We start from the raw sequence: 19,461 nt of genomic DNA, 5'->3' as shown, positions 1-19,461 counted from the left end.
TTTAGAGGGTTGAAATGATATTGCCCTCTTCGGCGCAACAGGGTCTAACTTATAATAGGTCTTTAGTCTCTTGCAGATATTCATTCTGTGAAGTGCCTTCTGTCTGCCAAGTCTTAGAGACATGAAAAATTAAAAATTATTTCAGAAAGTTAATAAATGTGTTTGCTTATTTAATACCATAATCCAATATCATAAAATGGATAAAATCTATAAATCCGTAATTAGCGGAGGATCTAATGACCAAAAACTATCCGCGAAAGGCTAATGCCGATGACGAACAACATGGAAGGGGGAAGGCCTGTGCCGCTCAGGATGCTAAGTCGTGGAGAGGGAGTCAGGAGCCATCGATACCTAGTCCAGTCAATTTAGCCGTTAAAATTATATCAGTAGATACATAAAAGTGCCATGAACAAGATATCAAAATGTTTATGCACAATTCGACCGGGAACATAAATAAATTAATTAAAAACTGTTGACTTTTGTGCGCTTAACGCCAAGAATGTCAACTACAGCTATTGAGCTCATCTAATTTCAAAGAAAAAAATATTGGCATGTAGCGCGTAAATTTAATTATAAATGTGGACCATAAAATCATGCTCCACTTCGTATAATTATAATCTAGAAAAATACTCAAGTTCCGTAACCTCATTAATTCTACATTTCTACAATCTACATTTTATGGCCCACCACTTCTTTGCGCGCGCACCTCAATCCAACACGTGCCATGCGCAAAGAATTTGAGTGAACGTTTCGCGCTATCGTAAATATTTATATCATAATTTTTTGATTATACCCATTATGAACCCTTCAATTATTTGTTAGGAAGTGAAAATTAACTAGTGGAATAGGAATAGAACATTATTTATTGGCACTTCTGCATAAGTAATGTCGTAATATTTAAACACTAGTTTCGTTATTTCATTCAGTCATCGTATCAATGTTAATTAGTCTCAATACTTTATACTATTCTATTTATTTTTATAAATAAACAATAAAATGCGATGTGCAGTAGGTTTGAACTAATGCTTATTAAAATTCTCGCTCATAAAAAAAAAATTATTTTTATTTTTTGAATTTATATACCGAGTAACAATAGGAATGCATTTAATTCTACGTGACAAATGATACTAACATGGATATCTGTAGTAACTTCTGGGTGATGATTGAGGAACCATACAAAATGAACAATTTATATATACGCAACATGTAATTAACAAAGAAATGCGTTTTAAAATGATTTGATAAGTTTAAAGTATTGCGATAATCTAGCCGGAGAAGGTTATCGTGGTTTTATTCTACTGTAGTCATGTTTAGAGGCGGTTTAGAGAATGTGCATAGCAGCTGTAACAGATGGAAAGATAAATTGAACTGTTTAATCTGTTAGTACATTTATATGAACTGGATATGATTATTCAAATAATTTACTTAGGAAGAATATATTCAGGAATGAAAGCCTTGACATCTATTGAAACCATGGTTTGCTAGGAGCAGTAACCCCACAACTCGGTGCGTCTACGTTTTCCTTGTCAGATATGGATAAACTCTAGTCCTGTGGAGGCTGAGTCGATAGCTCCTTTTCGATGTCATTAAAAATTACCCCCATGCATGTACCAATGATGGATTCGAATTGCTCCAGAAATTCATCAGCAGAATCCTTCAAACTCTCTGTTAAACTAGGAGGAGCAGAGTGCAGGTAGCCAGGTATGGTGAAATGATTAACAGCACGAGATTAATTATAATTGGATTAGAATTTAATGTTCAATAAAGCGTATGTATAAAGCGGATATTACAAGCAGAGTGAGTGAGAGGTGAGGCAAAAGATTTGGCCAAAATAATAGAATGAAAAATAAAGTGAAATTAAGTGTTGCCAATATTAATAGGCGCGAAGTATGAATTGAATTTAAACTAGTCTAAACTCAACACTCTCCAATGTCCCACTGGGTATGTCGACTTCCCCTAAATTTAGACAGGCATTCCCATGAAATCCTGAGCATATGATGGAGCACTTGAGTCCGGCTTTTCTGCATCCACATCGAGCTGTGCAGCTTCCTTCACAAAAACACGATATCATTTTCAAGATAGTCTCTGGAGCAGCTGGTTTCTTCGTCATGATAGGGCAGAAGATGTGATCTATTGATTCCCAACCCTAGTCATTCGGATTGAGCCGAATATTCCCTAGCCATTGCTGAAACCGAAGGTAAACATGGTCACCATGCTCTGCAGTAGCTCCAGCGGTTGGTGGGAGACTGGATAAATTAATCCGTGTTCTGGCCCGTGCAGTGGAAACAAGGAAACTTTCATATCGATAGTTATCGATAGAGGTTTCTCTCTCCTTGGCACGATACAGAGCACCCGTTCTGTTACTTCCTTCAGGTCATTTCTTGTAGAATTTCGGTTGTTGAAAACAGCGGCATCGTTCGATAACTGTTTTCGCTTTTGCAGGATATTCCAACAAGACATTTTTCCCCCTCCACTGATAGAATTCGTAGTGTCACACCCAGTGAAAGCATGGCAGAAAAGTATTGTTTCCTGGAGGTGTTGGTGCTCCAGAGTTGAGTAGTTAGTTAATAGCACCAGCAGGTTAACATCTTGCCCAACCACTAGAACTTTTTCATGAAAATTGAATTGCTCGACAGCTATTGTTGCAATCAAATGATCAGAGTCTTCAAGGAATTCTTCCACAATTCTTCCCAGCACTCATTAGTTAAATTTTAAGAAAATTAATCAAGCTGTCCTTATTTTTAGCATTGGACAAGAACTTTGATTGAGTCAAGTTGGCAGCCGTTTCCTTCTCAAAAATAACTTCTGAGGCCTTGTAAAACGTCGAACGTCGAAATCTCTCATAAGATTTCATTTCCACGTTGCTTTCCTTATACCCATCAAAAACAACAATCGCATTCACATGATGGTTTCGGATGATGTAATCTTGATAAAGTTGTAAGAATTGTTGGTACGTGCCGCCAAGAGGCCAAACTACTTTATGAAGCAGGAAACCTCCGTCGATGATTATTTTATAATCAGCCAAGTTAATGCCAGTCCGAAAGCGACATGTGAAAGTTTTACACAGATCTGACTTAGCTGAATATCTCATGAGACCCTAATCGTCTAATAATGAAAGAGGAAATGGTGCCAGTTGATAATGTAAAGACATAGTAGCTAGATCACTGTTATTTTTAGTGACAGCTGTGATTCATTGAAAGAGCAGCAAGGTATTAACTGTTACAACTTGGTTGTCGATGAGAAGCCCACGTTTTTTTGTTGCAATGTTTTTCAGTCGTGTTGAACACTTCAATTTGACGTCTATGGCATACAGTCCAATCATTGAATTCATTGAAGCTGTACCACTGTCAATGGCCCCATCAGAATTCACGTCAGGTACATCCCACATTCCATCTGCGATGGACACCAACCTATTGGGTTCAGTTGCTTCAAAGCTATCGTGCAGAGTCAGCCACTCGATGAATTTCAAGCTGTATTCTGTATGACGTTTAATACTTGTTGGTCTCAGGTCCGTGTGCTGTTCACCACTGGCCGATTTGACTCCAGAGAATAATTCGAAGCAATCCATCACCTCAAAGGTAATCGGCATGGCAAGTATCCACCTGGCTATCACTCCGTCTTTGTTCATTCCTCGCCCTTGAGTCAGACCTCCAGAAATTTTCATGGTACGCGTAAGTGTTCGTTACACCGTTATGTCTGTCTATATCCCAGCCCATTTTTTGTCATTTCGTCGAATGGCGAACCTGCGTTGTAAACTGTAACGTGGCCAATTTTCCAATAAGGAAAACCGGACGTTATCCGCCCTCCCGCCCCCGATCCAAAAGAAAACCTTATATGTGCGCCAGTTGCTCCTCGGAAGCAGCAAACCGGGTTAAAACCGAAACGGAACCTAGTCCCCAGAAACGAAACCAGAAACGTAAATTAAAATCAGAATGATCGGAGGCAAGGTGGTGCTTTCCCGCGCTGCTCAGGGGTGAGGTTGTGGAGCTTAAACTAAAACGGAAAATAACGAAACTCGAATCAGTAAATCGAATCAACAGTTAAAGTTCCGAAAACGTATGAAGTTTGTACAGGATCATAGAGGTGGAAATAGAAACAGAAAACAAAAGAAAGGTCGAAAGGAATAGAGCGGAAAGAGGGTAGATCAAATAGTAGGACAATGAACGTAATGAAAATAGGGCCGAAAAAAAATAACAAGGGTCAAGCGCGAGTTGTGCAGGGCACCGAGAGAGACACAATATCGCGAACGCGGCCCTACGGGCCCTCCCTAATTTCTTACAACAAAAAAAAACACGATCACTCTCGGCCCAGGTAAACTCTCGCACCGCGACTCTACGAGGGAGAACGCGATGTTTTCCCCGCCGAGAAAAGAAACAAAATGGATCACCACGGGCACTCGGGCACTCCGCGACGGCCCTGGGCGCAACATAAGTTGAGCATAAACACTCGAGTCGCACATGGCATCTAAAGCACCGGGAATATCCGCCGGCGGCGTGGCGCGCAAAGGAAAACAGATTCCCGAACGAAAACAGCGGAAAATAACGTATTTTCCGCGACGAGAGAGGCTCATAGGTGCCACGACATTCCTACTAACTCGGTATACGGCTCACCGCTATACGCTAACCAGATCGCGTCAATTCACTCGAGAGAAAAATAATCATACAGCCACAGGGTTTCGCCCAAAAAGGGTAAACGAGAGGATAGGCACATTTCTCGCGGCGGTGTGCATCCGCATGGCCTGTAAACAAGGGAAAAAAGACACGAACGCAAACGGGGCAATCACACCAAAACCGCTAATTCACTGATGAATCCCCCCCATGCCCCCAGGAAACAAAAAGAAATAAAAATCTCGGAAGGGAGCCCCGGGAGGTGCTCCTCGGCCGACAGTTCAAACACGACTCCCTTTATTTTTAATTTCCGAATTTTGGCGTACGCGGGGTGGCCATTTTACATCTCTAAGAACGCGACAGTGGGAATACGGTGTTCTCTGTGGAATTTTCTGACCCGCGGCATGGCGTTTTTGGCAAAAAAACAACCGGAGAGGATATTCCCAATTAAGCCATTATTTTCAGCTCTCCCGCACAGAGCAATCCTTTCTAGTTACGCGGAAAATCCCCCCAAAAAGACAATAACCGAACGTGAGAGGAAAAAGCACCCAACACCAAACCTTCCGTGACCCGCCACGAAGCCCCTGCGCGTCAAAATTCCTCTCGGTTAGGCTCGGTGTGGTTGGGGGTGTCCTAGGAACACTTCCACACACAAAAACCGTCTCTCCTCTGCGAAAACTCTCCGTAATTTCCATAAAAAACACCCCCACAACTACGTGCGCCTATAGTGCGCAACATTTATTTTCGCTCGCGCGCGGCAACTGAATTCAAATTGGAAAGGGATGAATGTCTGGGTGGGGCATGTTTTACATCGCTTTTCCCTTTTAATTCCCCCAGATTGATCTGACGGAGCCCTTATTTCTCGAACTGGACCGTAGGTAATTAAAATTTGCCACTCGCGCCTTTGGCAATCCCCGTAGGGCCTTCCACCTGAAACCGAAACTTACTAACCATAAATGAAAATCCCCGACGACGCGACGTCCCTCTCGCGTGCCTTACCTCTACATACTGTTTAAGGGATTTCTGCGGAATCCCTTACAAAACTTATTGTACTCATCTGGAATCATCCTGCTTTGTAATTGTGACATGTTCTAGAGATATATTTCAGCAGGTTTAGCGTAAGCCAAGGGGCCAGTAGTATGAAACAGAGGCAGCATATCTCGCACACATTGGAGATGAAGCGACTAGTTTCCCAATTGCTATGCTTCAACGAACTGCATGACCAAATTGCTGCCATCCATGATTGTTCCAATACATCCAAGGAATGATATCAAGAGATGAGAGCCACCCAATCTCACAACTACATCTGTCAGCAGATTATTGTCATTTGCAACAATTTCTCGCGCTTTGATGTAGAAGTGTTGATCGAAGATCACAAAAGCAGTTTTCTGATTGAGACATAGACACTCTACAGCAGCAGAATGTAGGACAGTGTAGATGGTATCCATTTTCGATAGTGGCAACGTCACGAAAGGCAAACAGAACACCTGAGAAACTCAATATAGCCTCGCCAACTAGCAATATTGGGAATATCCAATGATCTCGCTAAAATATGAACTGCATATGCAATTGGCAATTGTGATCGTTGCCCCAGGTGAAGGCCAGTCACATCCAGACATGTAATCAATTTGAGACCAATTTGATCTCCATACACGATATCACTGGTATATTGATTTTCGACGCTAATTCTCCAACCTTTGGTAGGCATGCCAACTTCCAGATGCGTCCTTGGTGGCTCACTCCAAACTTCAGCGTGACACAGCAAATCCCTCTCGTAAAGTGAAAAGTGTTAAAACCATTAAGACTACAGACATTATGGTCGGCATTGTCGAACACATGCTGAATGTGGGCATCTTCATATGATTTTCTTATCGTTGCTCATAATAACCAAAGGTTTATACAAGCTAACATTGGTATATGAGACACTCAACCCCAAGCTATTAAGAACGTCAATGATCAAATGTAAACCAAACTTCCGTAAAAAATGTACACATGTCGCAAATTGGAGCGATTAAATGAAGGCCCGTAAACGTACAATTGAGATTATGGCATGAGCGACGCTGTTACGTTTTTTCCTAATTTTTCTTCGCTCTTAGCATAACTTGGCTGAGAAAGAACTGCAGAGTCTCAGGAATATGCTCCTCAACATTGTTGAATAATTTCTCCGGTGCTGCATATGATGAAGTCGCATACACTTTGCTCCTAATATCTTCTTTGATGATGTCAGCTACAGCAGAGACTATTTCCATCCGCTTTTCTGTTGCATTCATGGCCGCTTTTTGATACCAAGAATCAATCAAAACCTTGTGGCTCGTGTTACGAAAACTCGTACATGAGGTTTTCCTACTTCCTCAATGATTAAAATATCATCATGATATTTATTCACTAGTTTTTGTTTTCACGTATGCGGCGATGGTATTTATCCTTCCATTTTGTCAAGTAATTCCTTCATAGAAAATTGACAATCGTCACTGTCCTCCAAAAGTCTAACATTCGGTCTCCCTGTAATTAAAATCAAACGCTCCCTCCATTGGAACTGGTGGTGGTGGTGCTGATGATAATCCTGTGCCAATCATTTTTCTAGGCACACTGTAATTTATACGACACTGTTCATGTATTCGCACTTCTATCAGCTTCTCCAGGAGTTTCAATTTGTCATCGTTGCTCAGCTTTCTTCTAACAATAACAGTATTAATTCCTTTTTGTTTCACCATTCCTGCCGGACTGCCATCGTCTTGTGTCACAAACGAAACAAACACCAGGATGAGACATTGTAAATTTTCTTATTAGACACTGAAAATTTCAGGAGTTCAAGAGGTCTAACTCTTAAACAAACACATTTCCAACATATATCGGTAGGTCCCGCAGATGTAAGACCAGCTGCTCCTCAAAACACGGGTAACCCTCAAATTTAAAAACACGAAATCTTCACTAGTCTTTGACACTAAATTCTGTGGAGCGTAAGCGATATAGATAGTTCCACTTGTGAAAGCGATCTGAAGAAAATAATAGGACTGCAGGTGCTTAAATAATTAAGCTGAGTATTTGGTTTTGGAATATAGTAAATGAGGTAAAGAGGGAGACCAGGGGTGGTAAACTTCAATGTGGAGCGGGGCAGTCCAAAAGGACCCTGACCCCATGTGGTGCAGGGCTCCTATGATTTCAATCGAAGAGTGAGGGGGAAAAGGGGGAAGGAGTACAAAGCTTGGGACACTGGGGGAAGGCCCAAGGGTTGAGGACATTTTATAAGTTTATTGACTTTCGGGGAACGCCCTAAAGCAATTAGCGAGGTTCGGGAAATATTTTATAATTTTACTAGGGGAGGGTAGTTGGAACGTAAAATAAAACAAATAAAACATTGATTAAGGCAAAACTCACGAGTTGTAGATAAAAAGGAGAATTAGCCTATAAGTGTATGGAGGAGAGTGGAAATTTACCAGATAAAATATTGTATATTGTCATAAATAATTCCACAATATTATTAGTATTTGTTCTATTCCTATTCCATTAATTAATTTTCACTTCCTAACAAATAATTGAAGGGTTCATAATGTGTATAATCCAAAAATTATGATATAAATATTCATGATAGCATGAAATTTCCACTCAAATCCGCTGCGCATCGCGCGTGTTGTATTGAGATGCGCACGCAAAAAAGAGATGAGCCGTAAAACATAAATAAATTCATGAAGTTACGGAGCCTGAATGTTTTTCTACATTATTATTATAGGAAGTAGAGGATGATTTTTTGGTTCAGGTTTATACGTCAATTTTCGCTCTACATGTCAATATTTATGTCTTTGAAATTAGATGAGCTCAATAGCTGTAGTTGACATTCTTGACATTAAGCGCACGAAAGTCGACAGTTTTTGAATAATTTATTTATGTTCCCGGTCGAACTGTGCGTAAACATTTTGATATATTCTTCGGGGCACTTTTCCGCATCTACTGATATAATTTCATGGACAGCTGAATTAATTAAGGGTTGCAATGTATTCATCTGCTAGATTGATTAGACTACTAGCCAGTCTAACCTAGAGTTAAACCAAGATCAAAAGAAAGCAGAGAGAGAGCTAAGTAGTGCCAACGCGGTAGGATACCGATAGCAAGTCTGTGTCAGATTCCGGGCCGCCGATGACGCCGGCGCGAATGTCATCACCGAGAGCATCCGTAACCGTAATCAGAACGTAGAGAAAAACTTGGTGAGCAGAAAGCTTGCGTAACGGCGGAGATGTATCCAAATGTGGAATCCACTTTTTTCCACCATCACTAAACCTCTTTTGAGATGACCGATGGGGTAAAAAAAAAGTCTTTACAGGGGTGGGTAAATCGACTCAGGAGGTGATTTTGAGTCGATCTGTACCTATAACTTTTGACCTTTTTTTTCCACCCCCACTATTACATTTCCAAAATGGCCGATGGGGTAAAAAAAAGTGTTTATAGGGGTGGGTAAATCGACTCAGGGGGTGATTCTGAGTCGACCTGTACCTATAAATTTTGACCTTTTTTTCCCACCCTCACTAATACACTTTCAAGATGGCTGACGGGGTAAAAAAAGGGTATACAGGTGCATGTAGATTGATTCGCGGAATGATTAGACGGAGTTGCGGAGTCCAATCAGTGAATTGGAAAAAAGTAAAATAGAAAGGTGAACTGAGTGCTTTGGAAACTAATTAGGGGTTGAGGGGTTGGGAAGAGTGTGCCAGGGTTTAAAGGAGGTTGCTGGTGGGATGCACTCATTCAGAAAAAAAGATGGTTGATGATCGAATGAGTTATGGGGAAAATCAGGGTTGATGGTGGGATGAGTGCATTGGAAGAAATGGGTGTTGATGGTGGTATCAGTCATGGAAACAACGAGGGTTGATGGTGAGATGAGTGGATGGGACAAAATGGGGGCTTGACGGTAGGATGAATACGTGGGAGAAACTGATGGGTTGAAGGTCGACTGAATTTATCAGGGTGGATTGGGGTTTGAGGGTGGGATGAGTGTGTCAGGGTGAAATGGGGCTTGATAGTGCCATGAGTCATGGGCAAAATCCCCTTTCTGCCCGCCACACTCATCCCACCGTTAAGCCCCCATTTTTTCCCATCTACTAATTCCACAATCAACCCTCATTGTTTCCATGACTGATCCCACCATCAACCCCCATTTCACCCTGACACACTCACCCCAGCCTCAACTCTGCATTTCTTCCAATGCACTCATCCCACCGTCAACCCTCATTTTCCCCATGACTCATTTTCCCAACCCTCAACCATCATTTTTGCCGAATGAATTCATCCCACCATGAACTTCCTTTGCATCCTGGCACACTCTTCCCACACTCAACCCATAATTTTTTTCCAATGCACTCAGTTCGCACTTCTATTTTTATTTTTTTCCAATTCACTGATAGGACTCCGGAATTCCGTCTAATCATTCCGTGAATCAATCTACATACACCCGTGGACCCTTTTTCACTCCGTCGGCCATCTTGAAAGAGGGTTAGTGAGGGTGGAAAACAAAGGTTAAAATTTATAGGTACAGATCGACTCAGAATCACACCCTGAGTCGATTTACCCATCCCTGTAAAGACTTTTTTTACCCCATCGGCCATTTTGGAAATGTAATAGTGGGGGTGGAAAAAAAAAGATCAAAAGTTATAGGTACAGATCGACTCAAAATCACCCCCTGAGTCGATTTACCCACCCCTGTGGAGACATTTTTTTTACCCCGTCGGCCATCTTGAAAGAGGCTTAATGAGGGTGGGAAAAAAAAATGTCGAAATTTATAGGTACAGATCGACATAGAATCACCCCCTGAGTCGATTTACCCACCCCTGTGGAGACATTTTTTGTCATCCCTGTATAGATTTTTACCCCGTCGGCCATCTTGGAAATGTGTTAATGAGGGTGTAAAAACCCCCCCTTTTATCCAGAAGCATTTTATCCCTTCACCCTAAAACCTCCTTATTTCCTGCAAGCATTCATCCCATTTTCATCCCTTCACTGCACCCCTAACCATGCCTACAAACACCATGTTTATAAACGCACCCTTTTCTCAGTCCCAGTTTCACCCTTCCACCCACCCTCTATCTTGACGCATCTGTCTAACCCCTAATTTAGAAATTCTCCCTCCCAGTACCATTTATTCCTATCCCCCCATTGGGATATTATCCCCCCAAAAGTGCCCCTCCTTCATACGCTCCTGATCACTTCTGCTGTGAAACCCATTTTTGCCCCTCCGAGATTGAGAGGCCGGCACGATTCCGATTACTTTGGCGCCACAGTCTGGTGGTGGTTTCCCGTAGTATTTTGTCTCAGGAATTCGGGAAAAATAAAAAAAATCGTTCTCTATTATTTATAGTAGTTTTCGATTTTTTAATGTAAAAATTTCAAATAATACCAACTTATATCCTACAATGTTGGAACGTTGGGGATTGGGGGTGGAAGGCGGCGGGAGGGGGGGAGGGGTATTCAGCCTTGTCAATAACCAAAATAATTTTAAAAATGTGGAAAGTTTTGAGTAGAAATTTTTATTTCTAATTTCAAATTCAAGTTGTGAAAATATTATTATTTATACATTTCAGCTGTATAAACTATAATTATACAGAGAAAGCACTAAATATTAATGTTTACATGTTCTAATTTTGTTATTTTTTTGCTAAAAATGAACTATTTGTTGTTGTTTTTGTTTAATTACATAGTTAATTACTTCTGTGATTTTTTCCCAAATTATTATCTTTAATGATAAAGCCAATTTTTATTCTTGACTGGGGGGGCTTCGCCCCCACAACCCCCTACGACCTCCGCCCCTGGGCCCCGCAAGGGGCGCTGCCCCTGGACCCCGCTTTTTTTATGCCTTCAAATCTACATGCTTATTAGCACAAAAAAAAGAGATGTGAGGGGGGAACTTAGCTAGTTTTTGGCTTTATCTTCAAACTGTTTTGGCGTTACCCAGAATGCAACACGTGGAGGTAAAGTCTGTTTGTTTGAACAAGCCCTCCAAATGAGGTAAATATAGAAAAATGAGCAAGCTTTGGATGCAATTGAGGATGAGAGGATGTGTTAGACATTTTAACACTTTTAATTCACTTTGAAAATCACAAAAAAAAACTGTAATTTGCTTCGCTGCCTGATTAACACGCTTTGAAAAACAAAGGAGAATGAAGGAAAACAATGGCGGCAAGATGTCATTCGAATTTATATAATTCGTGAAAAATCCGCTAGATGATGTAAAGGTTAAAAAAACGGCTAGAAATTTTCATATAATATGATATTATAGATTTAGATTTATTCAGTAATATATAAAATATAAACCATATTTTTCAAAAAAAAGGGGTCAAATTTTGCCCCCTTTTCCCGCTATATCTCGAAATACCGTGTAGAGGGAATTTTTTCATTATTTTTCTCGAACTCGCGAGACAAAATAGTTCGGAAAACAACCGTTAAATCGCGGCGCCAAAGTAATCGGAATTGTGCCGAGAAGCCACACTGTCGCCATCTATCTAAACTTCGTTTCCCTAAAATTGACAGCTGATCGCTTCGTACTCGCGAACCTAAACTCCGGGCGTTCAGTGCATCGAATCTTTCCGGGAAAAATCGCGAAAAATGTAATAATTGTGTTCACGGGCCGGTAATTAGGTGTCGCGAGTGAGAAGTGGATGTGTAAATTGTGGGGAGTGTTTTTATTCCGCAGTGATTGAGCCGCCATATTTTTCCCCAAACGATCATTGGAGAATTCATCTTGGTGAAATCTAGCGGGTCTCTTTGAACGTAATTTACACGTTCATTCCTCAATTTCCCACCCTTGAGACCTAATTACCGGCCCGGCAAAAATAATTATCTGTCGATTGACCCTACAATTATATTTTTTGAGGGCCTACAGGGGCTGGCATTTAGTTACCCGTAAAACGCGTTTTTTCTAGGGAATTTCCTAGGGACATGTCGGGCAAAAATCCCTCCACCCGAGCCTTAATGTGCGGCATTTCCAGAAATCCCGATCCAAAACATAGCAAATTTTTCATTGACTAAAATTGCATCGCGCGCCACTCGAGCATATGGCAGCATGGAAGGAGTTCTAGAGATAAATGGAAACACTCTAAATATAAAACTCCATTGAATTTAGGTTATTCCTTGCATGGGTCGATAATTAAAATCTATAAACGAAGTAATGAATGAAAAAAATGATGTTAATTTCTTATGCATTTCTTGCTAAACAGTCATAAATAATGGAGGAATGGTTATCAATTTAAATGTTGATGGAATCCCATTAATAGATTATCAGTCCACAGCATAACGAGTATATACTCTTTGAAATACATTTCTCTTCTTTTGAATTGGTTTTCTTTACATAATGAGTAAAAACTTTCTATTGTTCAGCTTTTTCAGTCAAAAAATCTACGATTTTTTAAATAGTTTTTCCTTGAATTGGAACCATCGATTTGTTCTTAATTTTGTATATGCGATTTCCGTTTTCTCAATTATTATTGGCACGTTGCCTGTCTTGCATGGAATTTTTATTATCTTAACAATTATTTAATAGAATTATAGAAATTTTTTAATGTCATTAACGTATTGTAACGCCATGTTGAATATCTAATATTAAAAAAAAAATAATTCCCGTAAAGTCGCCAAATAGCACTTCAACGAGGTAATTGAGGTCTCGATTTTTTCGTGTTCAGGAATTGGAACACTTATGAAAGTCATACCCCTCCACATCCGCTCACCCCCTCCGTGTAATTAATTTTATTAACTTAATTTTAATTTTTTAATCATTTTAGAGACAAAATTACTAGAAGTCAATTGTTCTGTATAATTTAATTCATCGTGATATCTTTTAAAGAAATATTACATTTCAAATTTGTTCCCAGTTGTTTCATTCTATCTTCCTCCTTTCTTTTCTTTTACAAAATAGCATGCAGAAAGTTGGACTTAAAGCAAGTTTTTAGAACACAGTTGAACCCATAACTTTGTACATAAAAATGGATTCCATAGACTTCTTTTAGAGAGTTTTTTCAATTAACAACTTTTATAAAATCAACCCAAAACAATAGTATGTTACGCAGCAAGTGCGTAATGGATTTCTTAGCTCGTGGGAGGGTTCTAACACGAGCCGAAGGCGAGTTTGACCATCCCAAGGGTCGAAAAATCTATAACGCACGTGTTTCGTACACTATTTTATGTCATTGGACCCGTAATCCGTGATTACGGGCACCTATGACATAAATACAGTTTCATAACAATTAAATAGAATCGTATGTGTATAGAAAAATCGATGGAGTTTCCTATCTTTTGTTTTTCATATTACATGTGAATCAAATGGGTTAGCTCTCTTAAAGACAGAAATGTGATTAAGAAAGTGTTATAGTTCAAGTTACACAGCCTAGTCGACCACCCAACTATAAATTGTAATGGACTGTTAGTCATTGTGAATATATGGTTCACCTCCACCAATAATAACGATCATCTAAATTATCATTTCTTTTCCTAGACCCCCCCTAACATACTGTCGCTATCAACACGACGAGTGAGTGATTTATTAAAATATTAAATATAGTTTGGATTACTACAGAAGGGTAGGGGCAGAAAAATCACTTGCCGAGTCCAGTCAGTGACTGTACGTGGTCGAGCGAGGTCAAATTGAGAGTTTATAATTGTGCTTAAGACCGATTGGAAATTCCATCTTTTTGTGCTGTCTTAGGGGCACACAAACCGCCACGTCCTCGTCGGAGCTCTGCATAACTCAGAGTGCGGTGTATTAACAGTGATATCGCCTACACTAATTGTTTCTCGGGGAAAAGATGATCAGACCCTTAATAAGAGGATGGAAACCCATCCAATCCAATAATTAGAATGGCGTGGTGGACTTGAACTAGACATTTACCTTAGATTTTTATATGATCGTATTGAGAGAATTCATGACTCAATATTTCGATATCCGTTTTTTTCCTTAGCTTGATAATGATAATTCCCTCATGTGTACTTATAAAGCTCTCTCAGAGTTCTCTCTCCTCATATAGCACAAAGAATGTATCTGAAATAAATATAGTTCCATAGCAACTTAAGTAGTAGAGATCAATATAAATTATTAAAGAACAATTTTATCCTTGATTGCAATAGGGAACTACTAAGAACAATACTTAATGAGAGGTTACTTCGAAATGTATTTTCAATAAGATTATCATCTATTTACTTACATAATTGACAAATGCCATGCCTCTCGGACGAATTGATAGAATAATGGAAATACGTAATTAAAAAACAACTTGCCTGTAAATGGCGAGAGGGGGCTTAACCAGAGATGATAGAAGAAGTCAGCAATGCTCATATGATAAAAATTCATCAACGAAGTCTCGTAGCGGCGGCTACGGAACTAAATCAGAGGCCGTAGCTGTAAGTAAAGCAGATCGAGAGCCCGTACCTGTAAGTAAAACAGGTCGCGAGCCCGTGAGTGTCGATAATTTTCAGAGCCCGTGCGTGTCGCTAGTGTTCAGAGCCTGTGAGTATGGATAAGACAGAGCGCGAGCCCCAGAGTGTAGATAATTCGGCACAGCATGACACCGAGAGTATCGATAATTCGCGGAAACCGTGACGTACGAAAACATTCGATATAAAGCGGAGTGGGGGTACGATCAAGAAACAACCGATGGACGGAATGAAAAATGAGTTCACTCTAAAAAATTCGAAAAATTGTTGAACAAATTGCGGAAAAAATGTCTCACGAATATATACTCAAACGATTGAGAATCGTCTGAAACGTGGAGATTTATTGATCCCTCGGAACTTTTTTTTTTAAAGGATATCTTTTTTGTTAACAAATTGAAAAAAGTTTAAACAAATTCGGGAAAAATTGTCTCGCAAATATATATTCAAACGATTGAGAATCGTCTGAAACGTGGAGATTTATGAGTCCCTCGGAACCTTTTTTTTTCAACGGCTCTATTTTTCTCAAATTTGTTTAATCATTTTTGAATGTGTCAACAAAAAAGATATCGTTTAAAAAAAAAAGTTCCGAGGGACCAATAAATTTCCACGTTTCAGACGATTCTCAATCGTTTGAGTATACATTTGCGACACAATTTTTCCCGAATTTGTTTAGTCATTTTTCCATTTTGTTGACAAAAATAGAGCCGTTAAAAAAAAAAGTTCCGAGGGGCCAATAAATCTCCACGTTTCAGACGATTCTCAATCGTTTGAGTAGACATTGGCGAGACAATTTTTCCCGAATTTGTTTAATCATTTTTTAATTTGTTAACAATAAAGATATCGTTAAAAAAAAAAGTTCCGACGGACCCATAAATCTCCACGTTTCCGACGATTCTGAATCGTTTGAGTATACATTTGCGAGACAATTTTTCCCGAATTTGTTTAATCATTTTTTTATTTGTTAACAAAAAAGATATCGTTTAAAAAAAAAGTTCCGAGGGACCCATAATTCTCCACGTTTCAGACGATTCTCAATCGTTTGAGTATACATTTGCGAGACAATTTTCCACGAATTTGTTTAATCATTTTTTAATTTGTTAACAAAAAAGATATCGTTTAAAAAAAAAAGTTCCGAGGGACCCATAAATCTCCACGTTTCAGACGATTCTGAATCGTTTGAGTATACATTTGCGAGACAATTTTTCCCGAATGTGTTTAATCATTTTTTTATTTGTTAACAAAAAAGATATCGTTTAAAAAAAAAAGTTCCGAGGTACCCATAAATCTCCACGTTTCAGACGATTCTCAATCGTTTGAGTATACATTTGCGAGACCATTTTTCCCCAATTTGTTTAATCATTTTTGAATTTGTTAACAAAAATAGAGCCGTTGAAAAAAAAAGGTTCCGAGGGACCCATAAATCTCGACGTTTCAAGCGATTCCCAATCGTGTGAATATATATTTGCGAGACAATTTTTCCCCAATTTGTTTAGTCATTTTTTAATTTGTTAACAAAAAAGATATCGCTCAAAAAAAAAAGTTCCGAGGGACCAATAAATCTCCACGTTTCAGACGATTCTCAATCGTTTGAGTATACATGTTCGAGACAATTTTTCCTCAATTTTTTAAACAAATGGCGTATTTATGAACGTAAATTGCTTTTTCATTCCGTCCATCGGTTGTGTCTCCATCATACCCCCACTCTCCGGTACATCGGATGTTTTCGTTCGTTTTCGGACGTCATCGTTATTTCAATAAGTGCCCTACCTTACTGACACTCACGACCGCCTCGAATTATCGACACTCACGGGCGCGCGCTCTGTCGTATCCATACTCATGGGCTCTGAAAATTATCAACACTCACGGGCTCGCGACCTGTTTTACTTACACGTACGGGCTCTCTGGGCGTAGTTCCGTAGCCGCCGCAATGAATTACTCGCCCAAGCCTTTCCATAAGTCCTAGCAATCTCCCCTATAATCTCTGCTCTGGGCGAACACTGGGTGATGTCCGACGCCCCCTAATGGGAGAAAAAGAACAAGTTTTAAGTCTGAATAAACGCGACCCTGCAATTTTTTTACTAATAGATTTCACTAATATTTACTAAAGGAGTAGTTGGAATACAATTACCTTTCACACAGTGGTCTAAATAATAATATTAATAATAATAATAATACTCGACGGAAGTACCAATCAAGAGGACCAATATCGTCGAAAATCCAATCAAAAAAATTAGTGACAAGATCTGATGGAATGAGCAGTGGCCACGTCTTTACCCGCCCGCCACGTTTATATCAGTCTGTTCGAACTACTAAACCTCAAATTATCAGTGGATACTCTAATCATTGGCTAAAAAAAGTTGAGTGAGACAAACTTCTAAAAGTACGTGAAAATTGTAAAAAATGACTCTGGTCAAGAATTCATTGAGGTCCTTGGCGATCTTGATGTTCTTATCATCATTAACAATAATTTTCGCCCTGGAAGAGTTTAACACAGAAATTGTGCTGAAAAATGTGGACAGAACGATAGATGTTCAATCTCATTTAACAAAAATAACAACGAAACTCGTGGTGGAGAACACCGGTAAAACTCCAATAAAATATTTCTACTATGCAATGGAATCTGAGAAAAATAGAGCATTGAGTTATATCGGTGCACACACAAGGGACGCGAGTAGGGCTGAATTGGTGCTGTTGAGGACAAAACTGCCTGGCCATGAAGGGCAAATTCTATACAAGATAGAGCTGAAGGACTCTCTCCAATCAGGCCGTACAATAGCAGTGGAGGTGGAAAGTGTGTCAACCCATGAATTAGCCCCTTATCCGAAACAAATCTCTCAAAAAGAAAAACAATTGGTAAAGTACATAGGAAATGCTGCAATTTGGTCACCTTACAATGTACTGAAACAAACTACTAATGTTGTTCTACCTTCGAGAAATCTTGAAAGTTTTACCAGGATCAAACCAGTCTCAGTAACTGATACAACTATTATTTATGGGCCACTGGAGAAACGTCTACCATATAGTTATGAAGAATTTACAGTCCATTTTGAGAATAACAACAAATTCTTGACTGTGGTACGCCTGGAACGAGTTCTAGAAGTTTCTCACTGGGGTAATATCGCTGTTGAAGAGACTATTGATCTTCTTCACACTGGTGCTCTCCTGAAGGGATCATTTTCGAGGTATGAATACTCTAGAGAATCGAGATCAGGACAGGCTAGCATCCAGAGTTTTGATACGATTCTACCAGCGGCTGCTTCTGATATATATTATAGAGACGAAATAGGAAATATCTCTACCTCGCATACTAGAGTAAAGAAAGATTCTGTCGACGTTAATTTGAGACCTAGATTCCCATTATTTGGAGGCTGGAAAACTCGTTATACTATTGGATATAATGTACCGAGTTATGAATATCTTTTTCAGAATGGAGAAGACTTCATTTTAAAGATGAGAGTCCTTGATCATGTGTTTGATGACATGGTGGTTGATGAATTGCTTCTGACCATTATTTTGCCAGAAGGATCGAAAAATCTAGAGTTGGTTCTGCCTTATGAAGCCACCAGACTGCCTGATTCTTTACATTATTCTTACTTGGATACTTGCGGACGTCCTGTGATTTCAATTACGAAAAAAAATCTTGTCGAGAATCACATTCAAGATTTCAAATTGAAGTACAACTTTCCGAGGATGCTAATGTTGCAGGAGCCTGTATTAGTGTCAGTGGCTCTTTATTTACTCTTTTTACTGGTCATCATCTATGTTCGTTTAGATTTCTCAATTGATAAAGATGAAGCTTCAGAAAGCAGATTGAGAATCGCAGGGCAGTGTGAGAAGATTCTTGTTGCTCAGGATAGGAGAGTTACTTCTTATAATGAGCTCGATGAGCATTTGATTTATCTCAAGGCAAATAAGGATACTGGAGCCTTTCTTTCTGCCATGAAGTCTATCAATCAGGAATACAAAAATGCCACCACTACTGTTAACGAATTAGCCCAAAAACTAAGGAGTGATTCAGCCGAGGTTTATGAAAGAATTCAAGAACTTCAAAAACACGATAAACAATTAAAGGAATTTTATAACCAACAACAGGCACTTTATGTGGACAAACTTGTTCCTGGAAAAATCAGTCGTCAGCAGTTCGTCGATGCTGAGGGCATCATCACTAGGAAAAAGGAAGAATGCGTTGAAAAGATCAATGCTATTGTCAAATCATTGCATTGAGAGACTTGAAAACCGAATAGGGGCGAGAGGATAGAAGAAGGAAGAAACATCGGTTGCAAAATGATCTATTAAATGAGAAGAAAAGAAGACGGACATAAAATAATCTAGAAGAAAAATGTTCTAGACCGTTGGATTGTAACTCCAATATAATCATTTGTAATAAATCATAAATTTGTATTAATCATATTTTTTCATTTATATTCTACAAATATTACTCCTGAAG

General features: G+C 39.4%; 2 protein-coding genes across 4 annotated transcripts in view; one reads left to right on the top strand and one right to left on the bottom strand.

The window, feature by feature from the left end:
• Positions 1-14,896, bottom strand: part of LOC105271021 (putative gamma-glutamylcyclotransferase CG2811) — a 52,619-nt gene extending 37,723 nt beyond the window's left edge. Inside the window, exons 1-2 of one of the 3 annotated variants that reach the window (XM_011312319.1) lie at positions 14,786-14,896; positions 14,473-14,622 (exon numbers count right to left, since the gene is read on the bottom strand). Coding sequence is in view for 2 of the 3 variants with exons in the window: in XM_011312318.1 (XP_011310620.1) it covers positions 14,786-14,803 (18 nt within the window). In the remaining variant the exon portion in view is untranslated. The remainder of the gene's footprint in view (positions 1-14,472; positions 14,623-14,785) is intronic. The other 2 variants (XM_011312318.1, XM_011312320.1) reach the window with 2 other exon arrangements.
• A 2,146-nt stretch (positions 14,897-17,042) lies between these two features.
• Positions 17,043-19,409, top strand: LOC105271020 (dolichyl-diphosphooligosaccharide--protein glycosyltransferase subunit 1). The gene has a single exon (XM_011312317.1). The coding sequence runs from the start codon at positions 17,415-17,417 to the stop codon at positions 19,236-19,238; it is 1,824 nt and encodes a 607-aa protein (XP_011310619.1). The 5' UTR covers positions 17,043-17,414; the 3' UTR covers positions 19,239-19,409.
• The last annotated feature ends 52 nt before the right edge of the window (positions 19,410-19,461 follow it).

The sequence above is a fragment of the Fopius arisanus genome, unplaced genomic scaffold, assembly GCF_000806365.1.
Source record: "Fopius arisanus strain USDA-PBARC FA_bdor unplaced genomic scaffold, ASM80636v1 scaffold00099, whole genome shotgun sequence".
In the NCBI taxonomy this organism is placed as follows: domain Eukaryota; kingdom Metazoa; phylum Arthropoda; class Insecta; order Hymenoptera; family Braconidae; genus Fopius; species Fopius arisanus.
The sequence above is the reverse complement of the archived record's forward strand: the minus strand, read 5'-3'. Positions and strand labels throughout refer to the sequence as shown.

Excerpts from the sequence above, each read along its gene's own strand:
- LOC105271020 (XM_011312317.1), top strand. The coding sequence starts at position 17,415 with ATGACTCTGGTCAAGAATTCATTGAGGTCCTTGGCGATCTTGATGTTC.